General features: G+C 49.2%; 1 protein-coding gene across 3 annotated transcripts in view; it reads right to left on the reverse strand.

The window, feature by feature from the left end:
* Positions 1–25,525, reverse strand: part of ZBTB17 (zinc finger and BTB domain containing 17) — a 36,384-nt gene that overhangs the window by 5,816 nt on the left and 5,043 nt on the right. For all 3 annotated transcript variants that reach the window (XM_030805887.1, XM_030805886.1, XM_030805888.1), the window contains exon 3: positions 684–890. In XM_030805887.1, coding sequence (XP_030661747.1) covers positions 684–888 — 205 coding nt within the window. In that variant the 5' untranslated portion in view covers positions 889–890. The remainder of the gene's footprint in view (positions 1–683; positions 891–25,525) is intronic.

A 25,525-nucleotide genomic window follows, 5' to 3' on the forward strand; every position in this document is an offset into this window, starting at 1 on the left:
CCCCGCATTGAGGACAGATGGTGTGAACACCTGCCCTCCACAACCTCTATTTGGCCACTACACTTCACCAGTGGAGGACACTCCAACCTGACTTTCATCAGGGCTCTGCTACCAACTCTCTATCTGACTGACCTCCAGGCCAGTCACTGACCTCTTTGGATCTCAGTTTCCACATCTGTAAAATGGGAGAATGATACCTTCTCATGGCATGTCATGCCAGTCTGGGTTGGGAGTTTGAATCCAGGACCAGTTCCTTCCACAACCCCAAGGTCTTCCTGACACTGCTCCCAGCCCCTAGGCCTTCCCCATCACCTCTCCCCACACTTCTAGTTAGCACTGGGGTAGATGCTTCAGGACTGACTCTGCCATGGAAAGGGGCCAGAGGGCATAGAGCCTGCCTGCTCTCTGCCCCTCCCAATGAAGCCTTTCCTGTGTTCACTGTGGCCTAGAGCTCATCATGAGCCCTTCCTGCCCGTTCTCCTCTTACCACCCCACTGCCAATCAAACAGGCCCCCAAAAGGTGGGAGGAACTTAGTACTGAATTGCTCATGGCCTGAAGCCTGTGTGGGAGGCCTGTTGCATCCCACAGCCTGCAGGTGCTGCCCCTGGAGGGCCTAGCATGGCACAGGGCCAGCCATAGCTTCTGGCCCTCAGCAAGCTCAGCCCCAGCCCTGATGGGGTACCTGCCGCATTACTGATGTCCAGGTGCACCACGTCCTTCTGGTCCACGAAGAGCATCTTGAAGTACTCGCTGCAGGCCGCCAGCACTGCCTTATGAGCCTTAAAGTGAACACCGTCCACCACAAAGGTGCAGTCACAGAGAAGCCCCAGCTGCCGCTGCTGGTTCAGCTGTTCCAAGACATGCTGGCTATGCTGGGGAAAGTCCATGGCTGAAGAAAGCCAAAGGGCATTGGGGTTAGCATGGAGAAAAGACGTCAGACACACTCAATAGTCACTCCCAAACTCCCAGGCGAGCACCATGGAGAAGACAGAATTAAAACAAGTGAGGGCATTTCTGCCACAAAAGGGCAGTTCACTCCAGATACCCCCTGCAAGCCAAACTCAACCAACTGGTGGCTCCTGTATTCCTGGGTTTACTGGCCAGGAAAAGTGGCCCAAACTAAAAAGCACTGGGGCACCAACACGAGGCAGCCGCCTCCATATTCAGCCTGATAATAACATGAAAAAGCCAAAAAAGGGAACAACACAGAACACTGAAATGTGTCATCATTTCAAAAATGAAAAGACATGGTCACTTTAACATTTGTTACAAAAAGAATGCATGACAATCTCAGAAAAGGACAGATGTTTCAACTGGACATGTTGGTCTTTAAGAAAAGTTTCCTATTTTCTCATTCTCTCATGGACAGGTGAAGACAAGACGGTGTTTCATCAGCCAGCGATGCAGAACTCGGCCCCTCTCAGGCTCTGCACGTACCCCACCTCCCGACAAAGCCTAGATCTCCCTCTCTTTCCGATTCATGGGAACTACCTAGAGTTGTGGAGTCTTCTGACTCCAGAAACCTGTGTCCTGGTGGCCATCCTAGGAGAAACAACTCTGATCCTGACCCCAAGAGCTGCTGACCTGGCCACAACTTCTCTGTTAAGGGCCTCACTTAATGCCTGGAAATCCCACAAGTGAAAATGCTCAGGAAACTTCCATGGCCCGGTGCCGAGCAATCTTGAACCGCACAAGCCGTGACTAAGTAACTATCTAAAACAGCTCTCCCTCCCGCCCCAACACCACCCAGAGTCGGCATCAACATCAGCAATCGTCTAGGGAAAATAAGGGGGCCTTCTTTCCTAGAAAGAACCCATTTTTCAGAATGTTTGAAGAGAAAAATCAACACCCACTGTCGGGGGCCACATTAGACAGATTCAACTGGGCACGGCCATCACGCCCTGGCCCAGGATCTGCTAAGAGGTAGTGAATTCTCTGCCTACTCCTCCTCTTCTCTGAGGCCTGAGTCTGCACGGGGCTGGCCCCCCTACTTCTGGGCAGGTGAGAGGGACACTTTGGGGCTCTCCGCCCCCAGTTTCGGCAGCTCTGCCCCGGCTCGGGCACTCCCCTGTGACATCAGCATCTTGGGGGTGAATCACTGCCACAGCTCTGAAGCTGCTGTGGCCATGCATGGCTATCCGGCTGTGATGAGTCGTGGAGGAAGCCACGCCCCTCACACCAGCACAGGTTGGCCTTGAAGGGCGCCAAGGCCCCCCACCACGTGATGTCTGGAAACTTTTTACAAGTGGGGGTATCTGCTGAGCAGGGGGAAGTGATGCAACAAATAACGGGGAGCATGGCAGTGGCAACAGGCATGAGCCACAGTGCATCAGCCTCCGAGCCACAAGTTCAGCGTTGCTGCTGTCACTGGAGACCCAGAAACAGCCGTTCCCTCCCCCTACACATCCCCGCGCCGGCTTCGGCTCTCTCAGTGACATTCCTAAATAGCTGTGGCTAGAACCCTAAGTGTAAGCATTGGAGAGCCAGGGCCGGCCCCAAAATCAGGAGGTAAGGCCCTGGGGCAGCTGGCCCCGCACCAAAGCCAAGTGGCTGGCAGCAGCACACAGCCACCTGGAGCAAAGCACAGAGGCCTTTCTCTCCTGTCCTCAGTCCCTGGAAGCAGCAGGTTCCCATCTGTGACCTGAAGGAACGCAAGGGAGAATCGTGGCTGCGCTGCTCCTATGCACTGGACATGGGGAGGCACCAATGTCCAGCTTGTGGATCAAGACCTGAAGGGCACGAAGGGCAAGGTGGGTGCAGAAGGAACCAAAGGCAGGGGCGAGGTGGGCCCAGGCCACGCCAACCCTAGAGCTGTCTTCTCCTGGCTGTGGAAAAGGTCACGTGAGCACACAGGTGTGTGGGTGGCAAGCCCTGGGCCTTAATTGCCAGTCACCCCCTACATACCCAGGAGCCCCAAGTGCAGAAGAGGGGAATACCAGGGCCCACACGGCAAAATCCTCAACTGGCTTCAGAAGCAGCCCATCTGGAACTTGCAAGTGAGGCCCAACCCTTCTCTCCAGGCTGTGGGCCCGGCTTCCTCACCTTCCCCAGGAACCAACCCGAAACTTCAGCCACCCAAGTGCTAAAACAACCTGGGGAGCATCAGCTGAACCCCCAGAGGTACAAAGAACCCTCTAGCAGGAAAACCATCTGACCTGCCAGGAAGAGTCATGTGAGAAGACTCCTAGCCAAGGGGAGGGACAGGATCAATCTGCCTTGTCTGGGCCCAAGGCTGGGATGAGCCTCCCTGTGGCCATGTGCCCTGGGGCTTCCTGGCAAGTGCAGCCCCGCCCAGCCATACAGCTGTTCTGGGACTGGATGGATGGATGGATGGATAAGCTAGATAGATTAGATAAGACACATTCGCTAGATAATAAACTAGTAAAGGCCCCGAGGACAGGGTGGGTGGTTGTCCAGCCCCCCACATACCACCACCCGCCAAGAGAGCAGCTGTGTGCCCATGAGCAACATTTTCCACCATGCTTACTGCACTTTTCCAATGCAAGATGCCCGCCCAGAAGTGGGCTCCTCCCACACATGGGTGTTAGGAGGAGAAACAGAGGAATCTATAATCCTCTGAAGGGCTGCCCCAACAGAGAAATGCACCAAAAGGGAAGAAAACAGGAGAAATGATAAGAAGCAGGGAGGAAAAAGTGAAGATGGGCAAAGTAAGGGAAGGAAAGGAGAGGAGAAGGAAGGAAGGAAGGGAAAGAGGGAGAGAGGGAGGGAGGGAGGGGCCCTGTACCCACAGACAGATCAGCAGCAGCTGAAATGCGCTTACCAGTACAATCAGGGACTGGCTTCCCAGGGGTGCAAGAGCAGCTTGAAGGGGCCAGGAGGGGGAGGACCAAGTGCTAAATGGTGTCACCTGCAGAACCGTGTCACTGTGGACTTTATAACCAAAGCCCCACCCTCATAGGGCAAGTGGAGCTCAGGGTCCCCCAGGCTGTTCCCCAGCCAGGAAGCTCGAACAGCCCCTCTCTCAAGGACCGTGGTGAGATGGGAGGCATGGCCGGCTGGGTCCTTCCCTCAGAGGGGCTGAGCTAGAACTAGGCAGTCCCCCACCTCCAACCCACATGAACTGGTCTGGAGGGATCACCAGCCTGTATCCTAGTTCCCCTCTTATCTTTTCCTCAGCGACAGGAACCCAGCAGGATGGCCAGGCTTGGAGGGACACAGGAAAAGGGTCTGGGAGCGAAGGGGTGTGTTGGTCCTAGGAGCATATCCCCTCCTAAGTATGTGCTAGGAGGTGCTGTCTGGGGAGACGTTAACCACAGTAATCAGATCAACAGCCAGCTGCTCCCCATCGCCCCCAGACGTGCAGGCACAGAGGGCGAAGAAATACTGTTCCCACCAGGCAGCCTGCCCCACCCCGCCCTTGGAATATGGTGCCCATAGCTCAAGTACAAGTGTCAAGGTCTGTGGTCTTTACTTCACCTTGCGTGATGGGCGATAAATACGGGCACTAGTTAAAGTGACTTGTAAGGAAGATCCTAAAACCTTAGACCCACAGAAAATGCCAACAGAACGAGACCACAGAGCCCAGCAGCCCAGAGTCCTCATTTTAGATGCAGACTGACCTGACCCCCCTCACAAAGTCTTAGCTGCAATCGGGCACCTTTTCCCAATACCTCTAGTCACTCAGTTTTTCTCCCTGACCTCAGGTGTCAGAGCTGGGATGCTGTCCTGATGACCAAAAGCTTAGCTGGACACAGAGCCCTGGGCTCCCTCACGAGGAATTCACTGGGGAACAAAAAAGTGAGGCACTGAGGACACCTGCAGCGTGAGGCCGGACAGGCACACTCACACAGCGGAATGGATGCGGCAGAACCGACACGGCAGAACGGACGCAGATGATGCAGAGCCCCTCTCAGGATGGCCAGCCATTCCTCTCCTGCCAGGGCCCACCAGGCCTCCCATAGAGAGACAGTGTCTCTTTCCCTCCTGCTGGAATCTGGATGGCCCAGAGACGACTCTGACCATCAGGATGCAGGGACTGTGCCAATTCCAGACCTAAACCTAAAGAAGACTGGAAGATTCTGCCCTGGCTCCTGGGAACCCAGTCGCCGAGCTGGAGGAAAGTCCAGGCTCCCGTGTGAGTGGGAAACACATGGAGGGGCTCTGGGGAGAGGGCACATGGAGAAGAGCAGAGAGGCCACTGACAGCACCAATGCTCTGCGGCGAGGGACACACTTTCCTGGACCTCCCAGCCCAACTGTGCGCTGCTGCAGGCACGGCCTCAACCAACACCTCGGGGAGCAAGTGACTGCCTGTCCACCCATCAAACTGTAAGAGATACTGACTCACTGATGACTTATGCCATTGGGTTTTGGGGTGGTGTGCTGTGCAGCAAGAGATAACTGAGACAGATGGTAAAACTGTAAAGAAAAGGAAGTGATTCAGCCAAAGGTGCAGAATGACGGTTCTCTCTGGATGGGGGAGGGTAAGCAGGGGACTTCTGAGATCCTAGAACAGTTCTCTTTCTTTACTTGGAGCCCCCTGGATTTATTACTTAAACTAAATGTGTATATTTCATACACATTGACATGAAAACATATTTCAATTTTTTTAAAAAAATTATTATTTTTTTGTAGAAGCAGGATTTCACCATGTTGCCCAGGCTGGTCTCAAACTCCTGGGCTCAAGCAATCTGCCTACCTTGGCCTTCTAAAGTGCTGGGATTACAGGTGTGTGCCACTGCACCCAGCCATTTTTCAAAAACTTTAATAAGAAAAAAGTGAGGTTCAGTTGCCAGACTTGATCCAGTCATGGCATGGAGTGTGCTGGCCAAGGCTGGGTTGCTCCCAACCATACTCCCGGCCATGCTCACCAGGGCTGCCTTGAGGCCCAGCATGGCAGCGAGGGTCAGAGGAGCTAAGAGGGCCGCCAAGGCTCCTGCAGGTGGGATTCAGAAGGGCTGGCCCCAGAAAGCACAACCCATTGCATCTGTCTTGTAGTCCCAAAGCACCACAGACTGCTGAGTAAGCCAGGTTTCTGTCTGGGCCGTGAAATCCATTCTGGTGCCACGTTCCACACTGCTGCCTCCACGACGCAGGGATTCCAGTGGCGGCTGAGCCCCATGGAAGCAGCAGAGCCTCCCAGGACAGGCCAAGCAGGACCTGGATCCGGGTTCCACCAGCCACCCGCAGGTGATCTCTAGCAAAGCTTCTCTAATGGCGAACGGGGCTAATGGTATGACTTCTTTTGTGACAGGATTAAATTAAGTAACATGTCAAGGCCCTGTAAAGAGCCTGGGACATCGTGAGCATGCAACAAACTACTGTTACCAGGAAGCAGAGATGCAGATGATAGTTTTGTTTTTTCAGGCCAAAGACTTTATCAGATGGTTTCTATACACCCCTTTACACTGGGCACATTGGGTGCGTTTGAAAACTATGTGGTGACTTGACCTTGTTAAGAGGGTGTAATCATAACCCACTACTCCTAAATGCAATCTGGAAAAATCCCAGAGCACAATTAGCATGAAGAAAGGGAGGAAGTGACGGGACGGGCACTGAGTGGAAAGACATCTAGAGCTATTGTCTCTGCCAGGAGGTACTTTATATTGAACAACTGTTCTGTTAAACCCCAAGAGTGCTCCCAGGCGAAAGCTGGAGTGCATGCCCAGAGCGCTAAGTGGCCCCAGAGAGCACAGCTCCATCTCAGAGTCAAATGGGCACCTGTCAAACATGAAATGTTACCCAGGTTATTAGTATGCACTAAACTACATGCAAGGTTTCCAAAATGCCGCAAAGGGAAGTCATTAAGCCAGGAAGCAACTGGCCTACCATAGGGAGACACTGATCTTCACAAACAACAGTCCCTGGCTCCCAGAACAAGCTGCGCCCAGCTCTGAGCCTTGACATGAGCCATCTTGTGTCCAGGTGCTTGAGGAACCTAAGGGCAGGTGAGAAGGATCACCATTTAGCTTCCAGTTGCTCAGCATTCTTGATCTTCTAGAAATACAGGTGGATCAACATAAACTTCTAAAGGAGCCAGGCACGGCGGCTCACACCTGTAATCCCAGCACTTTAGCAGGCCGAGGCAGGAGGACTGTGGGAGGTCTGAGACCAGCCTAGGCAACATGATGAAACCTTGTTTCTACAAAAGAAATTTTAAAATTACCTGAGTGTGGTGGCACACACTTGTGGTTCCAGCTGCTCGGGAGGCTGAGACAGGAGGACAGATTAAGCTCAGGAGGTCGAGGCTGCAGTGAGCTGTGATTGTACCACTGCACTCCAGCCTGGGCGATGGAGCAAGACTCGGTCTCAAAAAAACAAAAAACTTCTGGCCAGGTGCGGTGGCTCACACCTATAATCCCAGCACTTTGGGAGGCCGAGGCCAGCGGATCACTTGAGGTCAGGAGTTTGAGGCCAGCCTGGCCAACGTGGCAAACTCTATTTCTACTAAAAAGACAAAAATTAGCTGGGTGTGGTGGTGCGCAACTGTAGTCCCAGCTACTCGGGAGGCTGAGGCAGGAGAATCACTTGAACCCGGGAGGCGGAGGTAACAGTGAGCCAAGATCGCACCACTGCACTCCAGCCTGGGCGACAGAGTGAGACTCTGTCTCCAAAAACAAACAAACCAACGAACAAACGAAAACTTCCAAGGAAATGGAAGTTCACACCAGGCCAGGCTTGTGAGCATGAAACCTACGTGCCCAACCCCACCAACCACCCCAGTTTGACGACACATCCCTTTGAGTGCAAGGCATGGCAGAGAAGCAAAGATGAAATAAACCAACCCTGCTGGCACTTTCCTCTTCATCCAGCAAACACTCTTCTTATATTAAGATTGGATTTCTCAAACTTTTAAAATCACTTTCTCCTTTAGATAAAGATATAAATCTTGGCCCCTCCCGACAACCCGATTCTGATATTTCCACTGGAGAGTGCCCATTCCGAGCATAAGAATCACTGCTATCTCTACACAGTCCCACCAGCCAAGGTTCAGTAGTATTTTCGGAAGTTTGTATTATAAAAAAACAGAAAGCCGGGTGTGGTGGCTCACGCCTATAATCCCAGCACTTTGGGAGGCCAAGACAGGCAGACCACGAGGTCAGAAGATCGAGACCATCCTGGCTAACACGGTGAAACCCCGTCTCTAATAAAAATACAAAAAAATTGGCTGGACGTGGTGGTGGGCGCCTGTAGTCCCAGCTACTCGGGAGGCTGAGGCAGAAGAATGGCATGAACCCGGGAGGTGGGTGTTGCAGTGAGCCGAGATCGCGCCACTGCATTCCAGCCTGGGTGACTGAGCGAGACTCCGTCTCAAAATAAATAAATAAATAAATAAATAAATAAATATTAAAAAACAGATTTTTTTCAATCTTAAAAATGTCTAAATATAAAATGAAATTACAAGGCTGACTTTGCTTTTCAAACTATACAACTACTGCTATCTTTCAGATTTAGGCCAGGTGCAATGGCTCACACCTGTAATCCTAGTACTTTGGGAGGCCAAGGCTGGAGGATCACTTGAGGCCAAAATCTTGACACCAGCCTGGGCAACATAGTGAGACCCCATCTCTACAAAATAAAAAGTAGAATATTAGCTGGGCTTGAGCTATGAATGCACCACTGCACTCCAGCCTAGGTGACAGAAGGAGACCCTATCAACATCCACAACTAAAGTTTAGTCACACTTTTGAGGGGCCAGACACCCCCCTGCCTGATCCCTGATGGACCCCACTGCTCTAGGACTATGCACGAAAGGGAAGGCTGGCAGGCCCTGAAAAAGAGCTGTCCAGGATTCCAGCAGCCCAGGCCAGCTTAGAATCCACTATGCTAGTACGCACACCAGGGACTTGTAAAGCTCAACGCAGAGTAAATTAAGGGGCCTTCCTGCCAAAAAGACAAAATCACGACATGTGGGACTTGGGCAATAACTGATCATTCCCCAAGGCACACACACCCATTAGCCACAAATACTTCCCGAGTGTCAAGCAACGGCACTGACACCAGCTTTAATGACACAGTGTGTCACCTCCTCTCTCCTACCAGTTTAATAAACTCACTGCAAGGTGGGGCTACTTCTTATTTCTTCCTTACAGCTGTTTATAGCACATTACCCAGAACCCTGCTCTCAAGTGGTTACAGATCAAGTAGGGAACAGGCCTGTTGAGAGCAGAGATCCCTGGCTTTTTTGAGAATGACTAACTCAATGTCAAAATATTTCCTAGACCCTTATGAAGTGACAGTTGTACTTCTGGTGCTTGTTAACTGATAAAATAATAGAAAAAAGCCACTATGAAAAAGTGAACGTCCATTCTATTAATCACAAAGGCATTTGAGCAACAATTCTATGTACATGGATGAGAAATTTCCCCAAAATAGAGAAAATCAGTGGGGTGATACAGCTGCTTATCTACTCATAATTATTGCATTGACCTTTAGGGGTGCTCAGCCTATAAATTAGGAAACAGATGCATAGAGAGAGAAGACTAATGAATTTCACAAACGTCTAATAAGTCTACCTTGTGTTTGTCCTAGGTGCTATGTTAGAGCTTCGAACCGAGTGGGGAAGACAGGTAATAAATGGGTATCATAAACAATGGCAGCTACCAAGCACTGTGGAGAAGCTAAAACAAGCTGAGCAGATCGAGAGGCAGGGGCTATTTACTATTTAAGAAAGGAGGCGACCGGGCACAGTGGCTCACGCCTGTAATCCCAGCACTTTGGGAGGCTGAGGCAGGTGGATCACGAGGTCAGGAGTTCAAGACCAGCTTGGCCGACATAGTGAAACCCCATCTCTATTAAAAATATAAAAAATTAGCTGGGCATGGTGGTGGGTGTCTGTAATCCTAGCTACTCCAGAGGCTGAGGCAGGAGAATTGCTTGAACCTGGGAGGTGGAGGTTGCAGTGAGCCGAGATCGTGCCACTGCACTCTAGCCTGGGTGACAGTAAGAGACTCCATCTCAAAAAAAAAAAAAAAAAAAAAGGTAAAAAGAAAGGAGGCAAGGGGGACCTCAGAGGAGGTGGCATTTAAGCAAAGACCTGAATGAGGTGTAAGAGTGAGCCAGGCCACTGTATGCCCAGGGACCATCACAGACACGAGGAAGAGCAGATGCAAAAGCCCTGAGGTGGGCATGACCTTGGCACAGGGGCCGGTGTGTCTGGAGAGGAGGAGGTGTGTGGCACAGGGGCCGGTGTGTCTGGAGAGGAGGAGGTGTGCAAGAGAATGAGAGCAGCAGGGGCTGAGCTCGCCCAGGCTCGCAGGGACACAGTGGACTTTGGATTTCTTCTAAGTGCACTGGGATGCCTTGGGAGTGACAAAGAGTGACAGAAAAGAGCAGAAGAGTGAGGTTCCTAAAAGTCCCCTCTGACTGCAGCGCAAAGACAGACCGCAAGGAGGCTTAGTAGGGGCCCCAGTTAGGCTACTACAGTAGAGAAGACACAGCAGTGGCCTCACCAAGGAGGTAGAAAACAGGCGAGAAGCGGTTAGATTAGCAATATGTTTTGGCAGAGCCAACACCATTAGCTGATCAAGCAGATGTGTGTTGTGACAGAAGGAAAGGAGTCAAGGATGACACTAAGATCTGTGCCCGGAGACACTGGCCTAGTGGCGGTGCCGCTACCTGAGAGGAGGAGGAGTGGCAGGAGGAGACTCTGTTGGGGGGATCAGAGTTCTGTCCTGGCCAATTACAGCTGAGATATCTGCTTGTAGAGATGGTAATTAAAGCCACAAGGTGGAACAAGATATCCATGGAAGCAGGTATTGGATAAACAAGAGAAGAAACCAATGGACTCAGAATCTCAGCTCCAAACTTAACACAGTGACCTCAGACAAGCATCTCTGAGTTTTAGATTGCTCACCTGTAAAACAGGAAAATAAATAAAATACGAGTGTTCTATGAGACAACTAGCAGATAGGAAGTGTTGCCCAAATATTGGCAAAAGTGGAATTAGGTATTACTTCTCTAACACAGCTCTGTGACTGAAACACAGTTAAAACAAAAGGGAAATGATGAACTAATAAAACAAAAACAAACCAGATGATCCCAAGTGACCTCCCTGCACCAGGGGAGCACAGGGCTCCTGTCAAACAGGACAGCAGCTGGCCAAAGCCTTGGGAAGGCAGCTGACAGAAGCTAACAGAGCCACAGCCTGGTCCAATACGACAAAAAAAAAAAAACCATACAGGTAGGTGTTGCTTCTCTCTGGCTGCAGCCTTCCACCGTCAGGCCTTTGTTCTGGAGCAACTCAGGGCAGAAAGCCTGGGAACTCAAGTTCAATATAGAGGGATTCGGGGGTCCAATCTCCATAACTGGTGGGCTGAGGGGATGGTGGAGTGGACGTTTACTTCAAAGTCCACTGCAAAGTGCCAGGGGCCCTGAGATAAGGCTGGGTCTGAGCCCCAGACCCTTGACCTTCACTGGAGAAGAAGGACAGTGTGAAGAGTGCTGAATGGGTGCTGCCGAGTGCCAGCCTGGGAGGATGTGACCACACCTAAAGACAGACAAAGGCAAGAAAGACGTTTGGGCAGGGGACAGCATAAGCAGTGACGGCTGAGGGGCCAGGTGGAGAAGGGGGATGATGCCCCAGCACACAAGAGGAAGGAGGGGACAAAGTGATGGGAAACACAGCTGGAGGGCCAGGCTGGGGCTAGGCACTTGGGCAGGGACCACCACACCAGGCCTCAGCGACAACCTTGGCAGTCAGGAGCCACACTGGGACTTGAAAGGGGGAGATGAAGTCCCAATGGGCTGGACCCTTGGGATGGGAAAAATGGGATGATGTCACCCCCAGGTGGCCCTAGAAGGGTTTAGCTGGTGCCAAGAATCCAACACACACTTACATGATTCTTTCTGGCAGCCTGCACAAGTGGCCTTCCCACTAAATACTATTAAATCCTCTAAAAGTTTTAAGCACCTCTTCTTGGAGTAGCTCAAAGTCTCTTAAAATTTAGTATCTGACCCTTCCCAGTGGAAGGTGGGCCATACCATTTGTCCAAAACTATAAGCCCAGGCTAAGAATGTACACATCTTACTTATTTTTAAAAAACAACGTCCACATTTCTGTAGGGTATACACAAAACTGGTAATGAGAAGCCCCTCAGGGGAGCAGGGGAAGTGGGGAAGGAGCTGAATTTTTCACTATATATCCTTTCTGTGCTGTTTCACCACTTGTAAACACTATCTATTAAAAAATTAAAACTGAGAAAGCTAAAGAAGAATGGAGAGAAAAAGGAGGGAAGGGAAGGAAGGAGGGAGGAGAGGGAGGGAGGAAAGGAGGGAGGAGAGGGAGGGAGGAGACAGAGGGAAGGAGGGAGGAGAGGGAGGAAAGGGAGGAAAGGAAGGAAGGGAGGGAGGGAGGGAGGGAGGGAAGGAGGGAGGTCCCAGCTATCTGGGAGGCTGAAGTGGGAGGATCACTTAAGCCCAGGAGTTCTGAGGCTGCAGCAAGCTATGATCACACCACTGCACTCCAGCACAGGCAACAGAGCAAAACTCTGTCAAAAAATAAAAATGAAAAAGACAGAAAAGAAGAAAATAAACGCCTGCAAAGTCAGAGACCTAAGTCCTTTATTTCTATCTACCATAAAATCTTTAAGACATTTTCTACAAGACCTAGTGACTGAAAACTTCTCAAAGGAAAAAATTTCTCATGAGGGAAATGGAAAATTGTGGTAATGTATACAGAGAATCAATGTATCACTCAGGAAAACAGTATGAGCAGAAATTCCTTGAGGGGACGCCCCAAGCACAGCAGCTGGTGTCCTCATGTTCAAACACAGAGAAAGCCCCCTGACACTGCGATAACACTGAAGTCCTTCTCCCTGGGACACACGCACACACAATTCAACACGCAACTGTGGGGGGCTTGCTACTCCCAGGACCCAGTTAAAACACTCCTACCTCGGAATCCAGCCGAAGCTAGTTAAGTGCCTCAGGCAGGAGTACTTGAATCTCTGTATCTCAATTCCTCTTCTGTAAAATGGAGATGATGACAAAAGTTTCTTCTTCATAAAGCTACTGCTGGCCATCATCATTCTATCATTACATATAAACCCATGCCAGCAAGGCTGATAAATTATAGAAAACATTTGGCTTGAACTTGTTCTTAATTTTTTAAAAAAGAAAAAGCTATGTAGAAAAAAGAGCCAAATGCTGTCATCCTTGTCCTATCTTCTGAAAACAGATGTAAAAATCTCAACAGTAATCCAGGCACCCATCAAGTTTCAACCTGAAAAAAGACCAGGAAAAGGCCCCACACACTGCAATGCTTACTCCACTCAAAAGGAATCAGAATCAAAGGCATAAATGCTTAATATTTGATGGTAACCGCCACCTTCTTTCTACAAAGGACACAAAGACTGCAGGAGCAAAGAGGCTTTCATTGAGGAAGAAGAACATGACAATCACAAAGGAAGGGCTAGATGGCCCATGATACTCTTTAAGATCAAGAATTCAAGCCAAAAGAAAAAAGCAGGTTAAGTAAGAAGTGGAAATGGATGTAGCTGGACTTCCATGTAGCACAGGCTCTTCAAGTGTGACTGACTTTTTCTGGGTTTGTATCCTCATTAGGATTAGGTAACTGCCAAGGTCCGTTGTAGTGTTAAGATGTAATACATGCTCCAGCCTGGGCAACATAGTGAGACCCCATCTCCACACAAAAATACAAAAATTAGCCAGGCGTGCTGGTGCATGCCTGTGGTCCCAGCTACTTGGGAGGCAGAGGCAGGAGGATCATTTAAGCCCACAAGGTCAACGTTGCAGTGCGCAGTGATTGCACCACTGCACTCCAGCCTGGGCAACAGAGTGAGACCCCATCTCAAAAAAAGAAAAAAGATTTAAGAAATGTTGAATAAATGAATGAATGATTTCATTAATGAGACTGCCATGCATTCGAAGTATAACAGATACAGTGTGACAATTAAAATGAGGCATTTACCTAGCAGTTAGCAGACTTTTTTCCACTTAAAACTTTCCCTACAGTATTAAGATTTCCAACTATGAACATTAACTGTATAGGACATAAACACCAACTATGAAATATATATGGCAGAAGCCAACATCAGATTTTATATTTCCTATTCCAAATAGAATTAAGCTAAGATTCTGTAAAACTTCACTGGGAAAAAACTAAACAAGTAAGAATATTTTAGAGTAGTATTTTGGGGATCCCGAAGCTGTAAGTTGGGCCTGGATAATCAGTGGTTGAGACTCAATGTCTTAGTTTCCAATGAGTTTTAAAAACTGCTGGGCTTCTCAATCTGGATACAGAAGTGCTGTCCTGCAGCAGAGTTTTTAGAAGCAGCCCAGTTAGGATTAGGAGAGGCTCAGGGGCCCAGGGCTCGCCCTTCAACAAACAGCGCTGCTAACCTCCAGCCCCTCAAATCCCTACCATCTGCGGCAGCGATGAATCAGTAAAGCTGCTCCCAGACCAAGCCTTGAAACAGAAGGCTTGCAACCCTGGCTGGTTTCCCGCCAGCCGCTTTGAAGGGCGAACTTCTGAGAGAAACTTGGAGACCACCCCTAAGTGTGGCCTGGCTCCTGGTCCTAATAAGACCAGGGAGGTGGGGGGAATGGGATGGAGACGGAGGCACAGCTAGTGACGATATGGGGTGGGGGTACCAGTGGAGAAGTATATTTTACGATGTTAATATGTATGCTTTATCAGTAAACTGGGAGAGGTGGCTCATGCCTGTAATCTCAGCACTTTGGGAGACTGAGGCAAGAGGATTGCCTGAGCTCAGGAGTTGGAGACCAGCCTGGGCAACATGGTGAGATCCCATCTCTACAAAAAATCCAAAATAATTTAGCTGGGCATGGTGGCAGGTGTCTATGGTCCCAGCTACTCTGGAGGCTGAGGTGGAAGGATCACTTGAGCCTGGGAGGTTGAGGCTGCAGTGAGCTGAGATTGTGGCACTGCCACTCCAGCTTGGGTGACAGTGCGAGACCTTATCTCAAATAAAATAAAAAATAAAATAAAATGAATAAAAATTGTGAGTCCTGGTAAGGGACTGCGGGTGGAACTGTGCCCTGTGCGCAGAGAGGAAACTCAGCCTTGCTAATAACAGCTCCATCTGCTGAGACTCCAGAGGAGGTTACTGGCAAGAGAAACTCACGGGCTGGTTGCTTCCCTTGCAAATAGACCATAACCCACAGCAGCCATGAAGGGAGTAAGGGCCAGAGCTGCTGTGGCGCCCCACCCACAGTGTTTCACACTTTCATGACACCTCACCAGTACTCACAGTGATCCTGGGAGGAGGGACTAATACAGTCACCCCCATTGAGCAGATGAGCAAATCACAGTTTAAGAAGTTGTTGCTGACCTAGGTTGCACTGCCCTGCCTACATTCAAGGCCAAATCCATCATACTTTAAAAACTGTGCCCTTTCCACTACAGAAAAGGACAAAACTTCTGTGGACAAACAGAATACCAGGTTCAGCAGATCCTGAGCCTGTACCAAATGGACAAATTCTCTGTCATCACAGGCACATAACGATCTCTCTTCCTTATACTAATGAGTGCTATAAAACATCGTATAAAACCCAGAAGTGGTTGGCTACGGTGGCACATGACTGTAGTCCCAGCTACTCAAAAGGCTGAAGCAGGAGGATCACTGGAGGCCGGGAGTTCAAGGCTGTAGTGAGCTTTGATTGCACCTATGAGTAACCACTGCACTCCAGCCCGAGCAACATAGCGAGACCCTGTTTCTAAAAAAAATAAAATAAATAAAACAAATCCCAGGCTGGGCACAGTGGCTCACACTTGTAATCCCAACACTTTGGGAGGCCAAGGCAGGCAGATTGCTTGAGCCCTGGAGTTTGAGACTACCCTGGGAAAGATAGTGAGAACCCATTTCTAAAAATATATATAAATTAATTAATTTTAAAAAACTCACACAATCCAGAAGTGAACATTACTAAGCATTAATATATTCAGTGTTTGCTGCTGCCAGATGAAATGCAAAATTAAAACTATGAAACAGCTCCATTTCTGGCAAAGGTACCCTGGCCAATTCTCCCACTACAGACAGCCACAAATGCTGAATAAAAATTATAAGACATCTTTTAAAATGCATTAAAGATTGGGAATGATACTAAGAGGAGTTAAAAATAAAATAAAATGTATCAAAGAACTGATAGGTCAGTAATACTGAGAGGTCAAAACATATCTAAACAAGGGCTGAAATCCAGAGAGCAAGTGGAGCTTTGAGACCAAGTTTCAAGAAAAGACATTTGCAGAACTGGGCAAGCTTGAGCCCCACCCTCCACCCCATCCCCAGAGGGAGGTCTCACTGGACCTTGGTGGAAAGAAGACAATACAGAAACTGCCTATATCAAATCTTGGTGCTGAATGGAGGAGGGAAAAATCTTCCCTGAGAATGTATAATGATTAGCAGTCCCCCAAAAGGACTACAGCCCAAATTTACACCTTATAAAACACATATTGGCCGGGCGCGGTGGCTCAAGCCTGTAATCCCAGCACTTTGGGAGGCTGAGGCGGGCGGATCACGAGGTCAGGAGATCGAGACCATCCTGGCTAACACGGTGAAACCCCGTCTCTACTAAAAATACAAAAAAAATTAGCCGGGCGTGGTGGCGGGCGCCTGTAGTCCCAGCTACTCAGGAGGCTGAGGCAGGAGAATGGCGTGAACCCAGGAGGTGGAGGTTGCAGTGAGCCGAGATCGCACCACTGCACTCCAGCCTGGGCGACAGAGCGAGACTCCATCTCAAAAAAAAAAACAAAAAACAAAAAACAAAAAAAACCACCTATTTCAGGCAGATGAAAGTGATCCCAGAAAGAAAAGTATTAAATGCAAGAAGGAAGGAAGAACAATGAAAGTAGTATATATATAAGTGAGCAAACCTAAACAAATGCTGAACTAATGATGCTCATAAAAGTTGTAAAAGGACTGGCACAGTGGCTCACACCTCTAATCCTAGCACTTTGGGAGGCCAAAACAGGAAGACTGCTTGAGCCCAAAAGTTCAAGACCAGCCTGTCTTTACCAAAAGAGACCCTGTCTTTACTAAAAAAAAAAAAAAAAAAAAAAAGTAAAAATTAGCAGGGTGTGGTGGCGAGTGCCTGTGATCCCAGCTACTCGAGAAGCTGAGGCAGGAGGATTGCATAATCCTAGAAGGTCCAGACTGCAGTAAGCTGTGATTGTGCCACTGCACTCCAGCCTGGACAACAGAGCAAGACCCTGTCTCTAGAGAAAAAAAAAAAAAGTTTAAAAAGAACTAAAATGCACACCTACAGTGGAAGAGGAAGTGATAGCAATTAAAGTGTTCTCAGGTCCTCACTGTTTGAGAGTAAGGTATAAAGACACTGACTAAATTTAGACTTTGACAAGTTACTTAAATTGAAAGCTATACCACATTTATGGATCAGATGACTCGACATCATAAAAATGTCAACTCTACCCAAATTTATATATTATAAACTCAATGCAATTCTAATAAAACATACCAACAATTTTTATGGCATTTGACAAATGTAATCTAACATGACAATGGGGCCAGGCAAGATGGCTCACGCCTGTAATCCCAATACTTTGGGAGGCTGAGGTGGGAGGATTGCTTGAGCCCAGGAATTCAAGACTAGCTTGGGCTACATGGTGAAACCCTGTCTCTACAAAAAAGACAAAAATAGCCAAGTGTGGTGGCATGTGCCTCTAGTCTCAGCTACTTGGGAGGCTAAGGCGGAAGGATAGCTTAAGCCTGGGAGGTCAAGGCTGTAGTGAGCCAAAATCGCACCACTGCACTACAGCCTGGGTGACAGAGCAAGACCCTGTCTCAGAAAAAAATAAAATGAAAATGGAAGAGCAATGGGCCAAGGATTTACTAGCCATCAGTTCACCAGTTTTCTAAAATGATGTATTTTACAAGTCAGTGTGGTATTTAAAGAGACAGAGAACAGGCCCGGCACGGTGGCTCACGCCTATAATCCCAGCACTTTCGGAGACCGAGACGGGTGGATCATGAGGTCAGGAGTTCAAGACCAGCCTGGCCAAGATGCTGAAACCCCGTCTGCTAAAAATAAAAAAAATTAGCCAGGCGTGGTGGCACGCATCTGTAATCCCAGCTACTCGGGAGGCTGAGGCAGGAGAATCACTTGAACCTGGGAGGTGGAGTTTGCAGTGAGCTGATATCGCACCACTGCACTCCAGCCTGGGCAGCAGAGTGAGATTCCGTATCCAAAAAAAACAACAAAGAATTTCTGCTCATCAAAAACAAAAAACAAAATCCTACACTGAAAAGACAAGCCACAAACTGGAAGTAGGTAGTTATAACACATATAACTGACAAAGAATTAGTATCCAAAATAAGAAATAAAAACCAAAAAACTAACAAAATGTCTACAAAGCACCCAATAGAAAAATGAGCAAGACAATCTGGTGTTTCCGAGAAGGTGAAATCTGAATGATCAGTAAGCAATGAAAAGATGCCCAACTCAGAACCAGGAAAATGCAAATCAAAACCACATGAGATGTCATTGTACGCCCACCAGATTAGTAAAAACGTTGAAGTCTGAAAATACCATTGTTGAGAGGATATGAGGCAAATGGAATTGTTGAAGGGTAAACTGGGGAAACAGTTTTGGAAACAACTTGGCATTATTTGGTTAAGTTGAAGACGCACATACCCTGTGACCAACTCCACTCCCAGCTGCAGCCCCTGGAGAGGCTGTGCATACATGTCCTGGGAATGCGAACAGTGGCACTGTTTGTCTCAGCAAAATACTGGAAACAACCCAAATGTCCACCAATAATAGAAAGGATAAATAAATTCTCATACAATGGAACATTATTCATCTGTGAAAATGAAATACCACTCTATGCAACGTGGATTAATGTCAAGGCACTGAAGAAAACAATATGATTATATTAAGTTCAAAAACCTGCAGAATTAAACGGTACATTGTTTAGCAATACAAACACATGGTAAAACTATAAAGAAAAGCAAGAGTGATAAAAGCAAAACTCAGGGATGACTTGGGCCGGGTGAGATCAGGGAGGGGACACAGGGGACTCCAAAGGTAACAGTAAGTTCTTTTTGGAAACTGGGAAATCGGTACATGGAAGATGTTTCTTGTATCCTTATTCTTTACACTGAACACATTCTTTCGTATGGAGTCAACATTTAACAAAAACGATTTACAAAATTAAACAAGTTATTTCGTACTTTAAATAATGCTGCCAAGCATTAATTTGGGCTGCTGACTGAGTCACAGTAACTGGGGAAAATCCCCGGGGGGCCCACATGGCCCCGAGACTACGGACATGAGAAGTGCTTTGCTCTCTGAGCTCTGGTGACACAGCTTCCCATGGGGCAGGCTGGCGCAATTCGAGCGGAGCCTGCCACTCGGGACAGGAAAGTGACTGCTTAGGTTAATAAGTTCCAGTATAGGAAGTGGTGCGGCTGGGGTGGGGAGAACAGATTCTACTGCCAGACCTTTCAAGACCAGAAGCTGAGTAGATTTTTGATGTTACAATGAACCCACCAAGCCTGCTTTCTGGCCCGCTCTCCCCTCGCAGCGGGAATTCCCACCTCTGAGCCTCTGTCCACATTGCTGTTTAGATATGAGTGAACAACTCTCAATTCTAACCATGCCCTTTGCTTCCTTCCTTTGAAGCCCAGCCCTAAGAACCATCTCTCTTCAATTCATAACAAGCATGTCTGAATCCAAGAGCCTAGGCCCCAGTTTTCTACACATATCTGTGCTGACTGCATTACTGAGGTCAACCTTAATCACCCTGGGACTGTCAACCTATTGATGTCCATAAGGAGTCTCTGTGCTGGCATTCCACACACACGCAGCAAGGTTCAATGAGCCACAGTACTTACTCTCTGACCTCTATTATTTCAACCATTTAAAAATTGTGGCCACGGGAGGCTGAGGTGGGAGGATCGCTTGAGCCCTGGAGGTCGAGGCTGCAGTGAGCTATAATCCCAGCACTGCACTCCAACCTGGGTGAAAGAGCGAGACCCTATCTCAAAAATTAAAAAAATATATAAATTAATTTAAAAAAAAAAAGCTGTGGCCAGCAAAAGAAGTAGATTATGATCTCCAGGACAATATGTTATGTACACAAAATGTATTTGGAGTTTTTTGTTTTCATTAAAATTGAGGTCCCTCCCTACTGTGATGTCAAATGTCAAACCCAAAAATGGGTCACCCCACAGGACACCACCCCTGCTCACACCTGTAATCCCAGTCCTTTGGATGGCGCAGGTAGGGAGATCACTTGAGCCCAGGAGTTCAAGACCAGCCTGGGCAACATGGCGAAACCCTATCTCTACAAAAAACAGAAAAATTAGCTAGGTGTGGTGGTGTGTGCTAGTAGTCCCAGCTGCTTGGGGGGCTGAGTCAGGAAGATCGCTTGAGCCAGGGAGGTCGAGGCTGCAGTGAGCTATGACAGCTCCACTGCTCTCTAGCCTTGGCCACAGAGCAAGGCCCTAATTTAAAAAAAAAAAAAAAAAAAAAAAAGTGTTATATGAGGTTGGGTTTGGTGGTTCAAGCTTATAATACCAGCACTTTGGAAGGCTGAGGCAGATGGATTGCTTGTGTCCAGGAGTTTGGGACCAGCCTGGGCAAAAGTGAGATTTTGTCTCTACCAAAAAAAAAAAAAAAGTTTCCTGGGAGGAGAGGGGGGTAACTTACTTTCCACAGGTACATGCTTGAGAACCTTCTGATTTTTCTACCTTGTGCATGCATTCCCATAGCAAACGTTGTTTTCTTCCTAAACTCTGCATATTTTCTTTTTTGACCCTCAAGAGTCTTCTTCTATCAAATAACAGTAATTATGGAGCCAGGGACTCAAGTAAGCACTTTACATGCATGACCTTACTAATAATTCCACCCAATAAAGTTATATTCAAGGTAACTATTATCCCCATTTTACAACTGAAGAAACTGAGGGTTAGAAAGGTCAAGTACTTGCCCAAGGGCTTACAGCTAGTAATTATAAGAAGCAAACATGAGCCCACATATGCCTGGCTTAGGAGTTCGTGTTCCTAATTACTACCCTATACTGCAGGGGTTTCTTAACTGGGGAAGATTTTGTGCCAGGAGATATTTGGCAATATCTGGAGACATTCTGGGGTGTCACCACTGGAGAAGAGTTACCACTGGCATCTGTGGGTAGAGGCTAGAGACGCTACAAGAACCCACCCCCCACAACAAAGACTTATCTGGCCCCAAATGTCAGAAGTGTCAGGGTTGAGAAACCCTGCTATACTGGAACAAGACAAAAAGAGAGAGAAACTGTCTTCTGACCAAAACTGTCACAGTTAAGGTCAGAGTTCACCATGTCTATTTCCCATATGACAGCCAAATGCCCAATAAACAAGAAGCATGCCCAGCCCTCAATCACATGGAGTTTTCTCCAGCCCCAAATGCCAGTTCCTCCTCAGCCAATCAAGACTGATCATCCACTCATCTGACATTTGCTGCGTGCCAGCTGTGTGCCAGGAAACAAGCTACACAGTGGCAGTACCAGGATAAATAAGACCCTGTCCCTGCATCCGAGATGCTGGCGGTCTCATGGGAAGACAGGCAAGGAAGCCTCGGATCATAATTGAGGTGAAAATGTGTTAATAGAGATCAAAAACAGGATGCTAAGAAGTCGCAGGGGAGGGGCTCCAAACTCCCTTGGGTTGGGGGAACTGGGAATGGCTCAGAAAAGGCTTCCCAGAAGCATCTGAACTTGAAGGAATTAAACAGGCAGAGAGAATCCTCAAAACACCCCTTACCAGATCTCTCAGGATATGGTCTCTGAGTATCCAAGGTTTGATGACTTTAATTAGAAAGCTTGGGGGAACTCTCCCAGGAAACAGTGGGGGCACAGAGTAGTCCTTGACCCTCCATGCACAACCTGGAGAGCCCCTGCCACAGGGCAGGATGGCAACCTGGCTTCCCCACAGGCTTGGGCCTTCCTCAACTTCAAACCTGACGGGCCTCCAGCTTCCAACCAGCCTGTCCCTTGCAGCAGGAGGTAAGTAACACTTCATAAATGTCCACTATACCAGGGGTCCCCAACCCCTGGGCCACAAACCACTACTGGTCCGTGGCCTGTTAGGAAATGGGCTGCATGGCAGGTGAGCGGCGGGCAAGTGAGCACGCAAGTGAGTGAAGCTTCAATCTGTATTTACAGCTGCTCCCCATCGCTCGCCATTACCACCTGAGCTCCGCTTCCTGTCAGATCAGCAGCAGCATTAGATACTCACGGGAGCTCAATCCCTATTGTGAACCGCACATGTAAAGGATCTAGGTTGTGAGCTTCTCATGAAAATCGAATGCCTGATGATCTGTCACTGTCTTCCATCAACCCCAGATGGGATCGTCTAGTTGCAGGAAAAGCAGCTCAGGGCTCCCGCTGATTCTACATGATGGTGGGTTGTACAATTATTTCATTATATATTACAATGTAATAATAATAGAAATAAAGTACATAGTAAATGTAATGTGTTTAAGTCAACCTGAAACCACCTCCCACCCCCACCCCTCAGTCCCCTTTCTATGGAAAAATTGTCTCCTACAAAACCGGTCCCCGGTGCCAAACAGGTTGGGGGTGCGGGCTGTGCCACGGCTGGTGGTCCCAGGCGCATGGGGGCCGAGGGGGCGCGAGGCAGTAGTGTGGGGACTCTGGGTCCCAGAGGCTGCCCATGGGGTGGGAGGTGTGAGGCCACTGCCTGTCTGGGCCTCGGAGGGTGGGGGGAGCAGGGCAGGGAGATGATAAATTGACCATTATCTCAGGATGTCTCTTTCTGGCCGCCAATATCTTCGCCATCGCCAGCATCACCAACCCAGACTGGCTCAACACCAGGGAGTCTGTGGGAGCATTCACTGTGGGCCTCGTGGGACAGTGTCAAACAATCCATGGACGAGAGGGGATGCGCATCCCTCCCCGGCTTCCCCTGGAGTGGGTCACCACGCTGTTTTTTTATCATGGGAATCATTTCATTGACTGTAAAATTCCCCTTGGACAGATAGAGGCAGCTAGGACTCTGGAGTCAGGTGTGAATCTGCCCTCCCGTTGACTGTCACATGTGGTTTGCCCGTGGCTTCCCACTGGGGAAGAGAAGCTACAAAATATGTTCGATGGATAGCATTCACTGGGATGATGCTTTTCTGTATGGCTGCTGTCATATTTCCAATAGGATTTTACATCAATGAAGTCAGAGGTCAACCTTATAAATTAACAACACAGTAGTTGGGTCATCATATGTACCTTTTGTCTTATCAATTTCTTTACAATAGTAGGACTTCTATTTGCTGCCAAGTTTATTTACCAGGCTGATAAATGTCTAAATTGCTTGACTTTCACTTATTTTTGGAGGGTGAGGAGGACAAAGGTGAGACATCTGAGCAGCCCTCATGGGAAGATGCTCAGATGAAACTGATGCTAAGAAGGAAAAAAAAAAAAAAGTTTTGATTTGCTCTCACTATGCACTTTGGACTTAAAGAAGAAAAAAAAAAAAGAAGAGCCTTTTTATTTTATTTTTGAGATACAGTCTCACTCTGTCACCCAAGCTAGAATGCAGTGGTGTGATCTCAGCTCACTGCAACCTCCGCCTCCCAGGTTCAAGCGATTCTCCTACCTCAGCCTCCCGAGTAGCTGGGACTACAGGCATGCACCACCACACCCACCTAATTTTTTTTTTTCTCTTGAGATGGAGTCTTGCTCTGTTACCCAGGCTGGAGCGCAGTGGCGTGATCTTGGCTCACTGCAACCTCCGCTTCCCAGGTTCAAGTGATTCTCTTGCCTCAGCCTCCCAAGTAGTTGGGATTACAGGCGCCTGCCACTGAGCCCGGCTAATTTTTGTATTTTTAGTAGAGATGGAGTTTCATCATGTTAGCCAGGATGGTCTCAATCTCCTGACCTCATGATTCACCCGCCTCGGCCTCCCAAAGTGCTGGGATTACAGGCGTGAGCCACCGCGCCCGGCCAGGAGAGCCTTTTCCATAACCAAATACAGACAATACTGACTAAATCTCCTGAGCATATTCAGGCAGTCAGGTCTGCACTGTGATAGCAACCTAGAGAAGGGGAATGCTTTCTACTGAAAAGCATGTGGCCCTTTGTGACTCTGTTGCTCCATTTTTAATATCTAATGATTCATTAGAGGGAAAAAAAAGTCTAAGTAGTTATGTATGATGGTGGACTAGAGGGATGCAAGAGAAGTTCATGTGGGGCTGGCCCCACCTCCTAAGAAATCAGTGTTCACAACTTTCTTGTAATAGTATTAGCCTTTGGCACCATTACTGCACCAAGAAGCCAATAGATCAAAACTTGTTTGCTAAAATGTATATAAAAATTCTGAGCCTGCCTGCCTGCCTTCCCTCCCTCCCTTCCTTCCCTTTTTCTTTCCTTCCTTCTTTCCTTCTTTCTTTCTTTTCTTTCTTTTCTTCCCTCTGGCCCAGGCTGGAGTACACTCGGCTCGCTGCAGACTCTCTGCGTCCAGCTCCCGTGATTCTCCTGCCCTGGCCTCCGGGCTGCCTGGGATTGCCGGCGCGCGCCACCACCCCTCCCTGGTTTTTCTCCTTTGGCTGGAGGTGCGGTTTCGCCATGTTGGCCAGGCTGGTCTCCAGCTCCTGACCTCGAGTGGTCTGCCCGCCTCGGCCTCCCAAGGTGCTGGGACTGCAGACGGAGGCTCGCTCACTCGCTGCTCGGTGTTGCCCGGGCTGGAGTGCGGTGGCGTGGTCTTGGCTCGCTGCAGCCTCCGCCTCCCAGCCGCCTGCCTTGGCCTCCCAGGGTGCTGGGATTGCAGCCTCTGCCCGGCCGCCGCCCCGTCTGGGAGATGGGGAGCGTCTCTGCCTGGCCGCCCATCGTCTGGGTTGTGAGGAGCTCCTCTGCCCGGCCGCCCCGTCTGGGAGGTGAGGAGCGCCTCTGCCCAGCCGCCACCCCGTCTAGGAAGTGAGGAACGTCTCTGCCTGGCCGCCCATTGTCTGGGATGTGAGGAGCGACTCTGCCCGGCCGCCACCCCGTCTGGGAAGTGAGGAGCGCCTCTGCCCGGCCGCCCCGTCTGGGAAGTGAGGAGCGCCTCCGCGCGGCCCCGCGGTGGGGGCCCCGCGCCCCGTCTGGGATGTGAGGTGGCCTCCGCGGCCGCCCCGTCTGGGATGTGAGGTGAGCCTCCGCGCGGCCGCCCCGTCTGGGATGTGAGGTGCGCCTCCGCCTGGCCGCCCCGGTAGGGCGCCCCGCCCCCGTCTGGGAAGTGAGGAGCCCCTCTGCGCGGCCGCCACCCCGTCTAGGAAGTGAGGAGCGTCTCTGCCCGGCCGCCCCGTCTGGGAAGTGAGGAGCACCTCTGCCTGGCTGCCCCGTCTGGGATGTGGGGAGCGCCTCTGCCCGGCTGCCCCATCTGGGAGGTCTATCACAGAGGCCAGAAGCAATGTGGGGGCTGGATGTGGTGGCTCACGCCTGTAGTCCCAGTACTCTGGGAGGCCGAGGCGGGTTGATCACTTGAGGCTAGGAGTTCAAGACCAGCCTGGCCAACATGGCGAATCATATGAAAAATACAACTGACAAACCAACCAACCAACCAAGCAACAACAAAACAGGTCTACCCTGGAGTCA

Source organism: Nomascus leucogenys, chromosome 24 (assembly GCF_006542625.1).
Source record: "Nomascus leucogenys isolate Asia chromosome 24, Asia_NLE_v1, whole genome shotgun sequence".
NCBI lineage: Eukaryota > Metazoa > Chordata > Mammalia > Primates > Hylobatidae > Nomascus > Nomascus leucogenys.